At 39.5% G+C, this 19,904-nt stretch overlaps 2 protein-coding genes across 5 annotated transcripts in view; both read left to right on the top strand.

The window, feature by feature from the left end:
* Positions 1-8,679, top strand: part of USP33 (ubiquitin specific peptidase 33) — a 57,489-nt gene extending 48,810 nt beyond the window's left edge. For both annotated transcript variants that reach the window (XM_066268854.1, XM_066268855.1), the window contains exons 20-24: positions 175-256; positions 998-1,106; positions 4,900-5,002; positions 6,659-6,727; positions 7,515-8,679. In XM_066268854.1, the coding sequence (XP_066124951.1) occupies positions 175-256; positions 998-1,106; positions 4,900-5,002; positions 6,659-6,727; positions 7,515-7,672 (521 nt within the window). In that variant the 3' untranslated portion in view covers positions 7,673-8,679. The remainder of the gene's footprint in view (positions 1-174; positions 257-997; positions 1,107-4,899; positions 5,003-6,658; positions 6,728-7,514) is intronic.
* A 7,382-nt stretch (positions 8,680-16,061) lies between these two features.
* ZZZ3 (zinc finger ZZ-type containing 3) overlaps positions 16,062-19,904 on the top strand; it is a 118,681-nt gene continuing 114,838 nt past the window's right edge. The window contains exons 1-2 of one of the 3 annotated variants that reach the window (XM_066268861.1): positions 16,062-16,199; positions 16,713-16,848. The gene's annotated coding sequence lies outside the window, so the exon portion shown is untranslated. Of the gene's footprint in view, positions 16,200-16,472; positions 16,597-16,712; positions 16,849-19,904 lie in introns of those variants that run through there. The other 2 variants (XM_066268862.1, XM_066268860.1) reach the window with 2 other exon arrangements.

Below are 19,904 nucleotides of genomic sequence, written 5' to 3' on the forward strand. Positions count from 1 at the left end.
CTTTAGGAGCGTAATTACCAAAAATGCTTACACTGATTTAATTTTTAACCTTTTTGGGAGAGGTTTTAAGGATAAAGATTAGAAAATGCCAGTGATTAATCAGTTAAAAAATGAGTTTAAACCTTGAGTAATATAAAGCAGTTTAAGAACAAGACCCATCTAAACTTTTTTTAGGTATTCCTCCACGAAAAGCCAGTTATATTGAAGACCTGGTTTTGATGCTGCCTCAGAATATTTGGGATAACCTATATAGCAGGTTTGTTTTTAAAATCAGACAGTATGGTATTGTGAAAATCAGTTTGTGAAACTCGTTAAAAGGGGATTGGATTATTTCATACATACTTCTTGTGCTTTATATTGCTCAAGTAGAAGATCCCCTTTTTCCTTTGTTTATTCACTTGAAGTGTGAGTCAGTAGATTTTGTAGCTAGCATGTCCTTAGTCCAGATAATTAATTCTAATTTTTATGTTCTAATTATCTGCATCTGTACAAGTATTCTGTGATATTTAACTCAAATTTTAAAGTTTAAAATTTTATTTTAAAGCATTTCATACATATTTCCTTATTATGTTTTCTTTAAGTAAAGTATTGAAAGTAATGTATTAATATTACTTGAGAGGCCAGGGGAAGCCTCTTTCTGATTAAAAATTGAGGAGTATGGCTATATAACTAAGATATATATGTAATATGCTAATTTTTGAAAGTCATTTCTTTTACTTTGTTTTGTTGCTTTAAACATATTTTGTAGCAGAAGTAATTTTAAGGGGAGTTGAAATACAGGAAAATCAAATTAGTGAATAAGCTGATAATGTCATTGACCCTGATAAGTATAAAGCCAAGTCCTTAAGATTATTTTATTTTTATATTAAATATGACTGAGAATTTTTCTGTGAGGATTTATTTACTAGAGACTTAGCCATTGACTAAAAGTAGGAGATATATTTTCTAAAGTATCAGCTTTTTTCAAGATTGTCACAATTAAATTTTTATGCTTTAGGTATGGAGGAGGACCAGCTGTCAACCATCTGTATATTTGTCATACTTGCCAAATTGAGGCAGAAAAAATTGAAAAAAGAAGAAAAACTGAATTGGAAATTTTTATTCGGGTAAAGAAAGTGATACCTTTCAAATTGTAAATGTGATTTATAATTAAGAACTTATAATTAGCAGAACTGTATTATGTTAAAGAAATGATTGTATGAAAGAGTTGCAATACATATTAGTGCTCTGAGCATATAACAGTGCAGATCACAACAATGTAGTGAGTTAAGTTCTTTTTGTGGATTTTCGTTTTCATGAATTGGTAATAAATTTTGTTTTATGAATTGGCACTGACAAGAAATCTTGTTGAAATCATAAACTATAGGTTTCCTTAGTTAGTACAGTGTTTTTCTGTAAGCATTTACTCAGACTGCATTCTCTACTTCCATCCCTTTGTGAAATATAGTTTTATGGGAATCTCTGTACTTATACCTAGTTTCCACAAAGTTAATTTATTATGATGTGTTCCTTGATTGCAAGCAACAGAAAATCTGGTCATAGAATCGGTAAGGAGAGATGAACAATAGGTTTTATGGACAAGGACCAATAAGTACAGTTCCATTTATCTAGGTTTCAAGAAGTAAGTCTCCTCAAAGTGCTCTTATGTGTAACATAGCTACAACTTTATTTATGGTCCAAATTTGTCTTATTTCACAACCCCTCCTTTTTTTCTTTAAACAAAGCAATGTATGGTATAAAAAATAACACTGGAGTACAAAAGTAGCTGCTTTTGGTGGACTGGAAATTAAGTGGAGTTTTTGAAAAATTATAAAAAGTAAAGCAAAGGTCACAGGAAATGACCACATAGGCTTCAGGCTTAGAAGTGGCAAGTACAAATAACGGCCTCAGCATCTGCCCCTGCGTACACTGTGTAATGCAGCATAAAGCTGTCTGTGTGCATACAACAGCGAATGGGGATACTTAGGGTCAGTTAAAGAAGGCATTATCTTAGATAGCTTATAAAACCTAGAAAGAATTATGATTTCCTAAATTATTCATAAAGTAAATATTGATGATTAGGGAGATGCATAAGGATATAGTATCCTGAAAACAAAACTCAGTGGATGGGTTAATTGAATGCAGAATGAAGAATGCTGGAGAGCGAATTAGTGTACTAAAAGATGTAGCAAAGGGTTTCTCCTAAATTGAAGTGTAAGGATGAAAAGATGGGGAAGAAAAGTTTCAATATGTTGGATAGATATAGAATCCAATGTTTTTCTAATAAGTATTTTAGAAGAGACTAGAGGGCAGGAACTACTTTTTAGAGCACCATTACATTTAGAGAAATTTGTCAGAACTAGGGAAAAACAGATGCTTTTTATTAATGAGATGATTCTACTTAACTAAAATTTAAAAAGTCCCTACCTAAACACATAAGGAAGAAACATCCTAATGCCAGAGATAAAGAAAGTTCTAAAAGTGTCCAAACCTGGTAATGGCTATGAATTAAATGGGTTCATCTGGCAGAATGTGTCTGACATTAAATTTTAGAAATCTCAGTTCTCTAGGGATAAGGTGTGTATCACAGAAAGTCCTCACTTTCATGCTATACCTTGAGACAAATATGCTTTGATTTCTTTGTTAACCATTCGAGAGAGCCATGTTTTTCATTGCCTTTCATTCTATGGAAGCAGCTTCCTCGTGTTCGAGAAAGATCCTCGCCCTCAAAGAACTTCTATTTAATGAATAACTAGGCCTGACCTGTAGTGGCGCTGTGGGATAAAGTGTCGGCCTGGAACACTGAGGTCGCTGGTTTGAAACTCTGGGCTTGCTTGGTCAAGGCACATGTGGGAGTTGATGCTTCCTGCTCCTCCCCCCTTCTCTCTTTCTCTTTCTATCTCTAAAAATGAATAAATCTAAAATAAATAACTAGTACATTGTATATTAAAAGGTGATGACTTTTATGGAAATGGAAACTGTCTAAAAGGATAAGAGATCAGGAGTACAGTGATGAGGGGAGGAGTGAGGTGCTGTTTTAAGTAGGGTGATAAAATAGGCCTCATTGAGAAGGTAACAAGCAAAGACTTGAAGGAAATGAGGGAGATATTTAGATATATGCAAAAGGAAAGGATAGCCATGTAAAAGCTTTTGAGAGGCAGGAATGTGTCTGCTTGGTTCTGGAAATAACAAAGTCTGTGTAATCACAAGTGAATAATTGAGGAACAGAGTATTAGAATTTGAAGTCAAATCATGGGGCCAGATCATGGAGGTACTTCTATGCTGTTATAAGAATCTTTGGCCTGACCTGTGGTGGCTCAGTGGATAAAGCGTTGACCTGGAACACTAAGGTTGCTAGTTTGAATCCCTGGGCTTGCCTGGTCAAGGCACATATGGGAATTGCTGCTTCCTGCTTCTTCCCCCTTCTCTCCCTATGTCATTCTCCTCTCTCTCTAAAAAATGAATAAAATTTTTAAAAAAATGAAAAAAGAAAGAATCTTGGGGACAATGGCAGGATTTTTATTAGATTTGGTTATAGGAGAGACAGGATCTTAACTTGTCTTTGTACACCAATGTATGTACTATGGGCATTTAGTTACCTGTCATGAAGTAATTTTAGGCATCTCAGTCTTTTCACACTATTACAATTAGATCAATTTCAAACACTTTCCATTTTCCTCAAGCACTATTGCCTCCACCTCTCTTTCTATACCAGTTTTTCTGTCAATTGGGTTTCTTTAGTTGAAAGCAATAGAAGCCAGAATGACTAACTTAAGCAAAAAATAAATTTATTGAAAAGAAAAATTGAACCGTTAGATTTCCAGAAGTTTAGGAATCAAGATATTACTAGTCTATAGCTAACAAAATCCACATTGGAATGACTCCATTCTAACCATTAGGTTATTTCTCTGAAGACTTCCATTTCTAATAGAGTTTTACTTTGTTTGAGCCACATATCCATTTCTTAGGCCTTACGACTAGAGCAGTGGTCCCCAACTTTTTTTGGGCTACGGACCAGTTTAATGTCAGAAAATATTTTCACGGACCGGCCTTTAGGGTGGGACGATCAAATGTATCACGTGACTGAGACAAGCGTCAAGAGTGAGTTTTAGACGAATGTAACAGAGAATCTGGTCATTTAAAAAAAATAAAACATCATTCAGACTTAAATATAAATAAAATGGAAATAATGTAAGTTATTTATTCTTTCTTTGCAGACCGGTACCAAATGGCCCATGGACCGGTACTGGTCCACGGCCTGGGGGTTGGGGACCACTGGACTAGAGGAAGGAGTGGAATGTCTTCAGGACTGTACCACCACTTTTGAAAATTTATCTCATACATACAGGGGTGGGCAAAAGTAGGATTACAGCTGTGAGTATGCAAAAGTTTATTCTTGTTGATTGTTTATTTATTAATGTATCAATTTATATTATTTGTCTTCTTCTGAAACCTATATTTGCCCACCCCTGTATATGTATATTGCCTGTAGAATGACATATATAGGATGATTCATTTCAGCATTGTGTTTATAATAGCAACATGTCAACCAGTTTCTTAAGTGAACAAAAGTAATTTGTAGACAGTGGATATGATACATTCAAATAAGATTTAGGCATCAAACTTTTAATAAATACATGGAGTATTTATTGTTCTGAAGACTTTGCCTTGACTGTTTTCACTTTTCCAATCTTTTGTGACCCTTCCATGTATACTTGCTAAAACTTGAGATATGACCTAGAATTGTTTTTTAATAGATATTATCGTGTATGGGAGTAGTAGATAACTTAGCATCAACGTATATAACATTCTTTGTGTATTCGAAATTGGCCTTATCAAAGGCTGAAGAAGGATGGTTGTATTCTGCTACAAAACAAGTTCTAAATATTAAGTGATGGATTCCCTTCCCCCCCTCCATAGCTTAACAGAGCATTCCAAGAGGAGGACTCTCCAGCTACTTTTTATTGTATCAGTATGCAGTGGTTTAGAGAATGGGAAAGTTTTGTGAAGGGTAAAGATGGAGGTAAGTGGTTTACTGAAAAATAAAATTCCCTGCAGATTTTTTGTTTGTTTAACAAATACTTTGAATATCTATATACACTTGGGATTACACCAGTGAAGCAGAGAGAAAAATAGATCTGTGCCCTCAGGGATCTTATCATCTAGTTTATGTTCTGGTTCTGGGAATTTTTAACTTTTTAAAACCTATTTCATCAATTATAACATATTCACCCTGACCAGGTGGTGATGCTGGGTAGATGGGTTGGCCTGGGATGCTGAGGACTTAGGTTCCAAACCCTGAGGTCACCAGCTTGAGTACTGGCTCACCAGCTTGAGCGAGGGGTCACCTCCTTGAGGGGCCATAGAATGATCCCATGGTTGCTAACTTGAGCCCAAAAGTCGCTAGCTTGAAGCCCAAGGTCGTTGGGTTGAGCAAGGGGTCACTGGCTCAGCTGGACCTGTCCTTCCCTCCCTCCGCCAACCTTCCCATCGGGGCACATCTGAGAAAGCAATCAATGAACAACTAAGGTGCCACAACTATCACAACTATGAGTTGATGCTTGCTTGTCTCTCTCCCTTTCTGTCTGTATGCCCCCCCCCCCAACATAAAAAATAATTATAACCTTCATGGTAGGAATAAAGGAACTAAACAAAATTAGTCTATGATCTTAATATTAAAGTACTAAAAAAATCCACCAAACATTAAAATTGGTTAAATTATGGTTTATCCATTACAATGGCATACTGTGTGGACTGGACCAGTTATTTTTGTGACAGTATTTAGTAATTTAGAAGTAAGTTCTTGATATATGAAAAATTGCAATAAAATCTCCAATACTTTGAACCTTTTATATTAAAAAGAAAACAAACATGCAAAAGCAAAAAACCCACACAGATACTAAAATAGTTTGCCTGTCTTTTTATAGCAGGATTACAGTTTATTTTTCTTCCTTGTACCTTTTTTTTTTTTTACAGTTTTTGATAATGAACATGCACTGTACTTTTGTATTCAAGGGGAAAATAAATAAGGTATTTGCATGAAAAAAGGTGAAGGGATTAAGCAAAAAATATATGTATATATAAAACAAATACAGACAACAGTGTGGTGATAGCAAGAGGGAAAGGGGCTGGGGGGCCAGGTGGAGGTGGGCACAGTGGAGGAAAATGGGGACAGAAAGACTCTCCCTTGGGTAATGGGCACGTGCTACGGTGTGCAGATGTTTTGTTGAGTTGTACACTTGAAACCAATAGGCTTAATTAACTTTTATCACTGCCCAAAATTAAAAAAATAAAGTAAGAAATGGAAGTGTTTTAGCATTTTATTTTATAGTGCTTTTATTGCTTTTAGTTTAAGTAATGACAGTCTGAAACAAATTAAGGATTGTATAATTTCTTTTTAAATTACAAAGAAATTGTTCTTTTATAGCATTAAAATTGCATTTTAACTTGTAATTTTAAAAGGGATAGTTAAGCAATCATTCCTATTAGATTTTGGATAATAGTAAGGGAGTCTCTTTCACTCTCTTTCCTGGTTCTGTTTTGGGTTAACTAAGACCCAAGAGGAAGAAGCTCAGAGAAAGTTAAGAATTGACTATAATAATATGACTAAAATATAATTATTTGCTGCATTTATTTGACAAGTATGCATTTTTATAATTTGTTTTGCCTTTTAACTTAGATCCTCCAGGTCCTATTGATAACACTAAAATCGCGGTCACTAAATGTGGCAATGTGATGCTCAGGCAAGGTAAGTCTGACTAACAACATTTAATCCTTGTTAGTAATTTGTCACTGTTAAGAACATATCATTACTTGACCTGTGGTGGCGTAGTGGATAAAGCATCGAACTGGTATGCTGAGGTCACCAGTTCAGAGCCCTGGCTTGCCTGGTCAAGGCATATAGGAGAAGCAACTATGAGTCGATTCTTCCTGATCACTCCCATCTTTCTCTGTCTCTTTCTCCTCTCTCTAAAATCAATAAATAAAATCTTAAAAAAAGAAAAGAACATACCATCACTAGTCATCTATGCCACTTTTTTACCCAGCTTAATGATGTAATTCAATCATGAAGTAGGACAAATAGTGGAAAAGCTGCCAGTGTTTAATTTTTATCTAAGAAAAGGTTTTAAACTGTTGATAGGAGCTAGGCAAAAAGGTTTCTAACTTTTTAATTTTAAGACAGACATAGGCCTGACCTGTGGTAGTGCAGTGGATAAAACGTCACCCTGGAATGCTGAGGTCACTAGTTCAAAACCCAGGGTTTGCCTGGTCAAGGCACTTAAAGGAGTTGATACTTCCTGCTCCTCCCCATTTTCTCTCTTTCTTCTCTAAAATAAATAAAATCTTAAAAAAAAAGACCATAATGTCACAGCTTATAACAATATGGCCTCGTAGTCTGAAGATTCATGTTCCAAAAGTTCTTCATTATTCCTCGAGGATGCATGCTTGGGGGATGAGGCGGGTACATGAAAGCTTTTGCAATATAAATTTGTAGATTTGTAAATATTATTCTTTCCATATACCCTTAATTTTAGGAGCAGATTCTGGTCAAATTTCAGAAGAAACATGGAATTTTCTACAGTCTATATATGGTGGAGGGCCTGAAGTTATCCTACGGCCTCCAGTTGTTCATGTTGACCCAGATATACTACAAGCAGAAGAAAAAATAGAAGTAGAAACTCGGTCTCTGTAATTGTGAGGATATAGAGTGTTCTAATGAGAAATCATTTTCATTTCTTTTGTCATATACATGCAGAAACATTCCTATAAGCATGTTTATTTTCTTGATTTTTAATATTTTATCTCTTATTCCTTCTTACTGGGCATTATGGAAAAATACAGGTTGGTATATTTAATGCTTTAATTTATCATCATCTTTCAGTGTAATATTTTTGAAAGAGGGATAATTGTGATCATTTGGTAATCAGTAGGTTATCTTTGATCTTTATACTGTATGCAAATCCACAGTATCATTTGTAGTTTTGTAAATAATTTTGCTTTGAAAACTCTTTCATTACCCTAAACCACCATAACTCTGACCAATCATTTCAGTTCCCCCAAAACCTAATTTAATTGTGTAGCTTTGACATGGCTTCATATAATAAAGAGCCTATTTTAAATTAAGAGTCGTAGTCAGAAAAATGTTAATTTCTTAAAGCTCAGGAATTGTTAAGATATCACTTCTTTTGCACTGCAGCATATAAACTAGCATATTAACATTTATAGAATGTTTTTTTTGAATGTATCAAGGATGTATTTAGTTTGAGTTGAATTTGTGTCAGCAGATGTCAGTAACTTATGCCTCTTACACTGTAAAATATTAAACTTCAATTCCTACCTATAACCCTGAATTGTATTCATTAATATGAGGAAAAAACTTAGAGTTAGTTTTAGGGCACTTTTTATTTTGAGAGCATGAAGTATGGAATGTGTCAATGAGATTGTTTATAAAGCTAAACCTACTTGCAAAATGATTTTTTAATGAAATGCATAAAGTCTTTGATTATAGTGTGCACTACTATTTGCTTGATTATGTGATGTCAAAAGTTTAACTATATTGCAAGTGCAGAACCAAACTGGAGTACTTTGAGTATGTTGAATAGCATTCACAATGGCTTTGTTTTGGTTGGGGGCATCTACCACTAACTAAAACAGTGTTGTTAAAATTAGTTCAATAAAAATGATTTTAAAATGTGTAAATTGGATGTTGAATTTATTTGATAAATATAGTATAGGGAATAAAGTGTTAATGTTAATGTCTTTCTGTTATTTCTTAATCAAATGTATGCAAAATAAGTCCTATTTATTGTAAAGTTTTGATATTTAATGAAATGGTAAGCTTCTTAATTAGCCAGTAAGTCTCTCTGAATTTTTAAAAATTTATATTGTTTTTAGTTTTCTTTGTAATTATACTATGATCTTCTTCAAGGATTGAATGATATTGTCTCTGAATCACCAGACTTTAGTATAACCCCTGACATTTAGGAGATAATCAAAAAAGTATAAAAAGAAATATTTTATGGGGGCATGAGAAGTATCCACTCATAGTGCTTTACTTACTCATTGATTGCTTGTTGTATGTGCCTTGACCAGGCAAGCCCAGGGCTTTGAACTGGTGACCTCAATATTCCAAAGTCAATTTAATTTCATATCAGTGCTCTTATTCAGAATGATTATCTTCCAATGAATTCTTTTGAAACATTATAGTATTAGTCATATTTATTTATTTATTTATTTTATTTATTTATTTTTTTTGTATTTTTCTGAAGCTGGAAACGGGGAGGCAGTCAGACTCCCACATGCACCCGACCTGGATCCACCTGGCACGCCCACCAGGGGGCGATGCTCTGCCCATCCGGGGCTTCGCTCTGTTGCAACCAGAGCCAGTCTAGCGCCTGAGGTAGAGGCCACAGAGCCATCCTCAGTGCCCGGGCAAACTTTGCTCCAATGGAGCCTCGCTGCGGGAGGGGAAGAGAGAGACAGAGAGGAAGGAGAGGGGGAGTGGTGGAGAAGCAGATGGGTGCTTCTCCTGTGTGCCCTGGCCGGGAATCGAACCCGGGACTTCTGCATGCCAGGTCGACGCTCTACCACTGAGCCAACTGGCCAGGGCCAGTCATATTTATTAATAGCGTTTGTCATAGATGGATATATAATATAAAGAATATACAATTAAAAAATGTTTATTTTATTGATTTTAGAGAGAGACATATGGAGAGAGAGAAAGAGACAGGAACATCAATCTGTTCTTGTATGTGCTCTGATCAGGGATCAAACTGGTGGATAGAATGTCAGCCTGGGATGCTGAGGACCCAGGTTCAAAATCCCAAGGTTGCAGGCATGAGCACAGGCTCACCAGCTTGAATGCAGGATTGCCAGGTTGAGCTTGGGATCATTTAAATGATGCCATGGTGCCTGGCTTGAGCCCAAAGGTCTCTGGCTTGAACCCAAGGTTACTGGCTTGAGCAAGGGGTTACTGGCTAAGCCGGAGCCCCCTGGTCAAGGCACGTATAAAAAGTAATCAATGGACAATTAAAGTGCCACAACTATGAGTTGATGCTTCTTATCTCCCTTCCTGTCTCAAAAAAAAAAAAAAAGAAAAAAAGCTTTATCTACTGATGATTACTGCCTGAATCAGTTATTTCATTACAGGTTGCAAAGTGGTGATTTTCTAATTCTAGCATTCATTTTGAGGAACTTTTTCAAAATATTATTTACCCTGTAAATGAATTGTGGAAAAAGAGAGGAAAGCAATTCTGGAGCTGTGATGTGGTAAATGTCGAAACCAGTACTAACTCGATGCTCCTGGGGTAGGTTGAGATCAGTGAAAAAGTTTTATATATAGACTGTACCAACTAACTGAATGGAGGGTTATGAAGGAATGGAGGATCATCTGAAGAATGTATGATTCATTCATTATTTTAAGAGTTTGGAAATCTTTCTTTGTGATAAGTCAGATTTTATAAGAGTTTCTTACCTGGGCTATGCTTTTCACCTTCCAAGTCTAGAAAACTGCCTTCAGTCTAGATTGTGAGAGGTTGTAATAAAGAGTCCAATATATATGTCAGATTTACTATAAGGATGCTGTTTAAGACTCTGTTATATTTATTACATAACCTTATTTTGAGAAACCATGGGATAAAAATGTATCTTGGATTTTAGTACTAGGAATAGTAATGCCTCCTCTGAGCAACTGGTTTGTTATCCCAAGCATACTCAGACTGTCATAACTGATCTTGTTTTTTTCTTAGTACAACATCTGCCAGAAGGCTTTCAGCAAGTGTTCAGGACCTTAGAAAATGTGTTTTTGTGCATTATTTTTCTTCTATTTTCTTTTTGCCTGAATATTCTCATTTTAGTTATTTTATTTTTAAAAATTTATTTATTGAGGCCTGACCTGTGGTGGCGCAGTGGATAAAGCGTCGACCTGGAAATGCTGAGGTCGCCGGTTTGAAACCCTGAGCTTGCCTGGTCAAGGCACATATGGGAGTTGATGCTTCCAGCTCCTCCTCCCTTCTCTCTCTCTGTCTGTCTCATCTCTAAAAAATGAATTAAAAAATTTATTTATTGATATTAAAGAGAGACAGAAACACCAACCTGCTTCTGCTTGTGCCGTGACCAGGGATTGAACCTGTAGCCTTTGTGCATCAGGACAACGCTCCAAACAACTGAGCTGTTCTGCCAGGGCAGCCATTTTAGTTATTTTAAATACATTTTACCTATTATAGTAATTTTTCCTAAGCCATATAGGTGTTTTAGTAACAAGGTATAATTTTTAAAAATATGCCAAATATATTGACCTTTTTAATGGTGTACAACAATGTCTTCCCACTGGACAGTAAGCTCCAAAAGGATTTGTCTTGTTCACCACCAGGGCTTAACACAGTGTGTGGCGCAAAACAGGTCTAATAACAAATTTGTCTAATAACGTTGATGACTTCCTCTTTCAAATTTTCTCATCCTTGGTTTCTGTGAGTATACTTCTATTCCAGTGTTACTATTCTGGCCCTTGTTTCTCCTCTATTGTCACTTTTTTCCTTGCCTCAAAATTTCAGAGTTTCTCAGGATTGTTTTTTTAAAAATTTTATTTATTTATTTTAGAGAGGAGGGGGGGGAGAGAGAGAGAGAGAGAGAGAGAGAGAAGGAGGAGGAGAAGGAAGCATCAACTCCCATATGTGCCTTGACCAGGCAAGCCAGGGTTTTGAACCGGCAACCTCAGTGTTTCCAGGTCGATGCTTTATCCACTGCGCCACCACAGGTCAGGCAGTTTCTCAGGGTTTTGTTCTTCATTTTCTCTTTGTGCATCCCTGGATAATCTAATCTAAACCCAGGGTTCCAATTATTTGTATTTTGAAGACTCACAAATCTGTACCTCCAGCTTAGATCCACAGCCTGCATCCCAGATACATATATTCAGCTGGGTTGTAAGTAGCTTTATATGGATGTATTAACTTCCAACAGCATAGCCTAATGAAAAACATTTTTCTCCCCTAAACCGACCTTTACTGTAGTATATATTTCCTTATAGCCATCAGTGTTCACCTCTGTCTCCTGATTATTCACTCTAGGAATCCTAAACTCTTAATATATCCACAAATTTAATTAGTACCCAGATATTATAGATTCATTCCCCAAATATCCACACATATTCAGACACAAGGACATTCAGTAAACCAATAATTTATGCATTACAAAAGTAGAACAGCCCGAATACCCACGGATAGAAAAATGGTTAAGTAAATTATATAACTGTCTCAGAGGGTTTTAAAAAACTAATGACATGGGAAAATACGAGAGAAATAGGATACATCATCAGATTTTATATATTCCCATAGAAAAAGTGGTGGCTTCTTTCTGGTAGTTGTATTGCTAGTATTAGTTTCATCTTCACAGAGGGCTTTGCATCAACTGCTCTGCCTGTGGAATCTTTTTCCCACTCTTGCCTAACTGCTGAATGTTACATACTTAAGGTTTCCTTCAGCCTGAATATTATTTCCTTTGGAAGGCCTCCCTTTTCCTTCTATCTGAAAAACGTAGACGTACTTTTGGGCATAATGGACATATTCTTACAGTAATTTCCATTTTTCATTCATGTTACTTATCAGTTTGAATTTATGTATCTGTGGTACTATTTTTTTTTTTTTTTTTGGATTTTTCTGAAGCTGGAAACAGGGAGAGACAGACAGACTCCCGCATGCGCCCGACCGGGATCCACCCGGCATGCCCACCAGGGGGCGATGCTCTGCCCACTAGGGGGCGATGCTCTGCCCCTCCTGGGCATCGCCATGTTGCGACCAGAGCCACTCTAGCGCCTGAGGCAGAGGCCACAGAGCCATCCCCAGCGCCCGGGCCATTTTTGCTCCAATGGAGCGTTGGCTGCGGGAGGGGAAGAGAAAGACAGAGAGGAAGGCGCGGCGGAGGGGTGGAGAAGCAAATGGGCGCTTCTCCTGTGTGCCCTGGCTGGGAATCGAACCCGGGTCCTCCGCATGCTAGGCCGACGCTCTAGTTGAGCCAACCGGCCAGGGCCAGTCCTATTTTTTTGAATGTCATCCTCCCTCCCTGGACTACTGGTTCTGTAAGAGTAGGGCCTATGCACGGTTACAGCTTCAGCACCAAGGCCAGGAGCTACAGTGTTGAAAGAAATGAACTACATGAATAGTTTTCTAAGCACATTTTAAGGCATTGCATTACATGCCATGGTAAAAGACTGAGGGAAATGTCAGGGGTTGCGCAATCCCAGGTCATCTTTTTTTAAGTACTTGGTTCTGGTATATGACTGTAGAAGGAATGCCAGGGCTTCAGAAAATATTGTACAAACCCCTGAAATAGATGATCTTAAGCCTCTCATTTTCAGTATTCTGTGATCCTGGATGAAAAATAAGGAAGGCCATACATGGATATATATTATACTTCAAGAGTGGCCTTTGCCAAGAGGTCGGCAGTGAATGGTTCATTTTGCCAAAAGCAAGGAAGCTCTTTCTCTCAACTGGAGAGCTGAGGGTCTCTTATCCCTTTCTATTCCTGAATACCTATCCCTTGGCCTATAATTTTCTGTACTTGACTGTCTTTTTTTTTTTCTTCATTTTTTCGAAGCTGGAAATGGGGAGGCAGTCAGACTCCCGCATGCGCCCGACCGGGATCCACCCGGCATGCCCACCAGGGGGCGATGTTCTGCCCCTCTGGGACGTCGCTCTGTTGCATCCAGAGCCATTCTCGTTCCTGAGGCAGAGGCCACAGAGCCATCCCCAGCGCCCGCGACATCTTTGCTCCAATGGAGCCTCGGCTGCGGGAGGGGAAGAGAGAGACAGAGAGGAAGAAGAGGGGAGAGGAGGAGGGGGGGAGAAGCAGATGGGCGCTTCTCCTGTGTGCCCTGGCCGGGAATCGCACCCGGGACTCCTGCACACCAGGCTGACGCTCTACCGCTGAGCCAACCGGCCAGGGTTGACTGTCTTTTTATCATCAATGAACTGGTCTTTTCCCTCACCCCTTTAGGGTTTGCTATAGGTCCAGTCACTTGGGGCTACTTATAGTTACCCTCTCATATTCCCACACACCCTTCCCTCAACTGAAAATGGTCTTTTTTCTGTGCTTTGCAAAGTCACGCTGTAACTCAAATGTCAACCCTTGTAAAAAGCTTTTCCCAAGCCTTTCTGTTCCCGCAATCTTTTATATTTCTGTGTATTTAAGTTTAAACTTTATTTAAGTTTAAACTTGGGCAAGTTTCTTAACCCTCTATACTTATTTTCTCATCAGAAAAATGTCAATAGTATCACAAGTTGGATTCACTAGGAACCCAACTTTGATTAATGTGCAGATTTATTAAGAAATGCTCTTGGGGGTCATCACTGGTGAGAGGGAAGATTTGGGCAGTAGGAGAAGTTGAGCTGCGATGCAGTCTTAATGGTATGTACCCCAGCTGTGTAAGTTGTTCTGGAAATGGGATCATCCATCAGAACTGTCCCAAGTTGGGATGAGAGAGCTGGGCCTTCCAACAATCCTGTGATAGGTACTGTTTGTAACCCTGAGTTGACTAGTCATTGGATGTGGTGCCCTTGGGAGGGGATGATATTATATATTCAATACCAGAAGGGGACTGACAGTTGATGGATGTCTGTGGGCAAACTGCTGGCTACTGGGGTAATAAGTCCTTCATTCCTGAAGTAACATTTCAGTGCCCACCACTAACAGAACAGCATCTATCTCAGACTGTTGCAAGTCTAAAATAGGATAAGGTATAAAAAGTACATAGTATATTGCTTGACACGCGACTCAAGAAGTTGTTATAGTTATTATAAATAGAACTTGGCTCTACAGTCATATAGTCCAAGTTAGGAAAATGTAGTTTTATTTCTGCCTGTAGTCCACTAGGGCCTGGAACCGATTAAGTTCAATAAAGGTTCTTGATGTGTTTAATATAAAAATCTACTGGTCACTCTTTGTCTTGAAGCCAATGTTTTGGGTTGAACTCTCAACCAAAACAAATACAAAAACCCATTGCAATCATTTAGTAACTTTTTTAGCAAAATAAAAAAGGCACCTATATCTGCTTGTCTGAACAAAAAGTTCCAAAGCCAAAAAAGACAAAAGGAATGCAGCACTGCTTGATAATTGCAGAAGAGCTTCAGTTAAAATGGCTTCTACCACTGGAATCTATGTTTTTGGAATATAATCTTTAAACTGTATAGACAGGGAAGGAGATTTAGCTCAACTTTTTCACAGCTCATAAATAATCTGTCAATGGAATTATCAACATGCTCAATACAGTTCGTTTTGTTTCAATAAACTAATTATTGAACACTGCTTTGTGCCACACACCTGGGATATAGCAGTTAGCAAAAGTGAAAACTCCTTGCCTCTAAGGATCTACTTGGTAGCAGGTGACTGACACGTGAGGTCTGGAAGTGATAACTCACAAAGAAATAAAAGCTCCTAAGAGGGCGAGAGTGGTAGTGCAAGTGTGCTCCAGCTGTCCGGGAAGCCTCAGATGTTGACATGAGAATGGACTTGAAATATGCATTGAACATCCATGAGTTAAAAGAAATCTGGAGGACGTGTTCTTGCCAGAGGGAACAGCAAGCACAAAGTCCTTAAGTGGATCGAGGCCGCGTGTTGTAGGAACAGGCGGAAAGCTGGAGGGGAGAGCGAGAGGGCCGTGTGGTTGGGGATGAGGTAGGCAGGAGCGTATGTAATACACAGATATCTTCCTAACCTGAGACCACACTGCTAAGGGAGCTAGGGTTTAGCAGTCTCAGGAGGCCACATAGGACAGGATGAAGCGGATTTCCAACTGTGGAGTTACTGGGACACCTTTCCTTCAAGCGTAGGGCCCAGTTAAGACTATCGCAAGGGATGGACTGGGTTCTGCCCTCAGGTCAATCCTCGCCCCCCGGCAGGGGCGGGTCGCGGGGCGGACCTTGGCGGCCCCCGGCCCACCCAGGTTGCATCCGCTGCAGTTACCAGCAGGCGGTGTAGTGCGCGCGCCTGCTGCTGCCGCCGCCGCCCGTCCCAACGACCAGGAGAAAGGAGGGGACCGGAAGGAGCTGCTGGTGCTGCGGGAAGTGGCAGGAGCGGGAGGCGGGGACCCACCTGGAAGCGCCGCGGCCCCACTGTCCTGCTTCCTGCGGCGGCCGCGGCCCCCGAGCAAGTCCTGTGGCGGGGGCGGAGAGCGGCCACGAGGGCGGCATCTCCCTGAGTGGCCCGCAACGAGCGGCCCCGCGAGAAAGGTTAGCAAACGTTCGGGGCACGTGGTGAAGGCCAGACGCGGGGGAGGGAGAATGGGAGAGGAGGAGGGGACCAGGGATACCATCGGCTTTGGGACCCGGATTTCGAGGATAGTGCTGGGGGGTGGGATAGGAGGCGGCGGAGGCGGCGGCGGCGGCAACGGCGACGAAGCCCCCACGTGGGGCGGGGGTGCGCGCGCACGCGTGCGCGGGCGAAAGAGGGCGGGGGAGCGACTGATGCGCGCGCTCTTTTGAGGCCCACGTGACGGGAATGCACGCCGAAAATGTGCATCCACGTGACAGGCTGGCTAAAGCAGAGGGATGCTGTGTGTGTAGTGTAACTGGTTATCAGAGGTTTTAGTGGTGTTTGCTACTTTTCTTTTATACTAGGGGAAACAAGGTGAGAAATGTAAGGCGGAAGAGACTTGTTTTTTTTTTACCTGTTCTTCAGTCATTAATGAAGCACTTTTTTAACTGCTGAACCACTGATTTTCCTGTGCCGCCATGTTGTTGTAGGGGAAACTCGCGAGATGCTGGTGGGTTTGTATCGCGAGATCCCTCAATTCTCGCGGGACCTTGTTGGCAGAGCAGTTGTCCTGGATGGCGGAGCCTTGGGTTCCGGGGGCCTGGGACCCGCAACTCTTTCTACAAGGCAAGTTGTTAGGGAGGGGCCGGGAGCGAGTATCCCCGTGCTGGGAGAAGTGCTGTGTCAGCTTTCTATAGTCTTTAAGGGAATTCATTGACCCCATTGAGGCAATACGGTCTTCCTCCCTACCCCCCTGCGGGCGCTCCGCCACCTGCAGTATGTATGCATCCGTCAGCCCGAGCACCTTCTCCCCCGCGCAGTAATAGTTCCACCCCCGTCCCAACTCACTGGAACTCTGAAACAGTGCTCGCGCAGACGGGCCGATTCCATTGGATACTGTTCCTCTTACTTTCAAACGTTCTTTTCAGTTTTTCTCCTTGTTGCCATTTTGTAAAGAATTCCAGACCCTATAATTTTGTCTCTTGTTTCTGCTGCGGTACCTTCTCCACTGGCCATTCTCAGAAGCTGAAACAGCGCCTTTCATTTCTTCTCTGGGCATCATTTACTCCCATTTATTTGGGCATTGATACTTTCCTCATTACTTTATCTTTGTATTTACAATAAGTTTTGACAGTTTTGTCTCTGACAAAACCCGATGTCAGAATAAAATTGTTCTTTTAATCTTCTTTGTATGTACCTGCCCTTTTTATTCATAATTACCGATAAGATTTTGATTACTGTGTAACGAGGTTGCCATCTTTAATGTTCAGGGATGTTTTAGGTTAAATAGTTAAGGTAATAGTGGGATGTTTTAAGTCAGATTTTTAATTAAAAGCAGACTTTTCTCCATAAACTTTTGTTACAGTGTTTGAGTTCAGTTTTTATTAAATGAGTTAGACATCAAATTAATTTTTCTCCAACTCATGTCTTATCAAAAATGAATTTACAGTAGACTTTTTAAATTCTTGAGCATCCTTTGCATTAATTTAGTTTTCTGTGTGGGGAGTTAATTACAAAACTAATCATATAAATAGGTAATCCATCCATAATTTTTTTAAACTACGAAAGTGGTATTTGCTTTTACACTTAATGCAGAGAAGTGTATAGTATCAAGGCTCCTCTACCAAGTTGCCTTCCCCAGTCTTATTTTTGTTTAAATTTTTATTTATTGATTTTAGCGAGAGGAGGGGGAGGGAGAAGAGGGCAGTGGAGAGAGAGAGAGAAGAATATACTCCATGCGCCCCAACAAGGGATGGTACAGGCAAACTGCGCTTTGGGATGATGCTCCAACCAATAGAGGGTGGTGGCTTGCCTTCCCCTGTCTTAAATCTCTGACTACTACTAGCGGTAGCTGTGTTATTTCAGATATTTACCATGTATTGGCTTTTTTTTTTTTTTTCCTTTAACTTTTCCATTTGAGAGGGATGGGAGAGAAGCAGCGAGAAAAGCATCATCTCTTTTCACTTAGTAGTTATGTATTTAGATGTGCACTAAATCTGCTAGGTCCCTTGACCAGGCATGGAACCTGCTTCTTTGGTGCATGAGTGTGCTAGGAGGATGCTTTTATCTATTGTGCTATCCGGCCAGGGCCAGTTAGTTTGTTTCAACGAAGATAAGGAAGTGGAGGGTATTGGTTTTAAGATACACTATCTCAACATAAGTAATCAGTAAAATTTTTCCTACTCAAAATTTTTTTCTGAGCCCCATCGAAAATTTATTTTTGGACATTGAATTTATGTGTCATGAAATGTTATTAAATATTATTCTTTTGATCCTTTCCCACCACTTAAAAATATAGTTTGCAGGGCATAGACAAAAAGATGGGAAGCTTGATTTGGTGGATGTAGCTGGTTTGATTGAATTCCCATGAGCAACACTGTAGCCATGTATATTAGCCTCCTTTGCTGCTGTAACAAACTACCAAGTGGCTGAAGAAACACAGTTTATTATTTTATAAATCTGGAGATCAGAAGTCCAAAATCAATCTAGCTGATCAAAAGTCAGGATGTTAGCAGGGGTGGTTGCTCCTAGTGGTTCCAGTGGAGAATCCTTTCTTTGCCTCTTTCTAGATTCTAGAGGCTGCCTGCATCTGTTGGCTCCCTTTGATGGTGGCTGTGTCAGTCCAGTCTCTGCTTCCATTGTCACAAGGCCTTATCTCTAATTTTAAAGTTTTTATTTAGTGATATATCCCTGCTGTCTTGACTCATATGCATTTTTTTTTTATTATTGAGAGACGGAGGCAGAGAGACTCCTGCATGCACCCTAACCAGGATCCATCTGGCAAGCCCCCTATGGGGCTGTCCCTCTGCCCATCTGGGGCTATTGCTGCACCCATCTGGGGGCCATAGCTCAGTTTCTCAGCAATGGAGCTATTTTAGCACCTGAGGTGAGGCTGTAGTGCCATCCTTAGCGCCTGGAGCCAACTTGCTGGAATGGGCCATGGCTGCAGGAAGGTGAAAGAGGGGGAGAGGGAAGAGGGAGGGGTGGAGAAGCAGATGGTCGCTTCTCCTATGTGCACTGACCAGGAATCAAACCCAGGACTTCCAAATGCCAGGCTGATGCTCTACTGCTGAGCCAGCTGGCTAGGGCCTCTATTTCTTTTTTTTTTTAAAGTTAATTTTTTTGTTTGTACAGATTTTAAGTGGTGTAGTTTTGTGAAAATAGCTTGAATGATAGTATTATTATTTTGCATTAGAGATTTACTTTGTTGGTAGCTTTGTTAAAATAAAGTTCATATAAAATAGTACTTAAGTATCTTATGACTTGGGATTTGCATTTTTATGTTTAATATTCTCTGTTTATCCTTAAATTCATATATCTGTATTTCATAATAATTACATACTTGAAACTATAGTCCAAGTATGTGTACAGGAGTTTTCCAGAAGTTTTAAGATATGAGCTCAATGAAAGTAATAGTTATGACTGTTAAATGTAGTGAGCTTAATAGGAGAGTGGTTGTATTTTTCCTCCTAAACTTACCAGCAATGTTATTTATTAGGCCTGTAACATAAAAACCTGCTCTTCTTGGGCAGTTTGGTTTTTCTATTGTAATAGTTCAGGTAGGAATATTGGTTATAGTTAATCAAAGTTATATTTGATCCCTGGCCAGATTGCTCAGTTGGAGTCTCACCCCCATTGTGGGTTCGATCCCTGGTCAGGGCATGTACTAGAATCAACCAATG

The sequence above is a fragment of the Saccopteryx bilineata genome, chromosome 3, assembly GCF_036850765.1.
Source record: "Saccopteryx bilineata isolate mSacBil1 chromosome 3, mSacBil1_pri_phased_curated, whole genome shotgun sequence".
NCBI lineage: Eukaryota > Metazoa > Chordata > Mammalia > Chiroptera > Emballonuridae > Saccopteryx > Saccopteryx bilineata.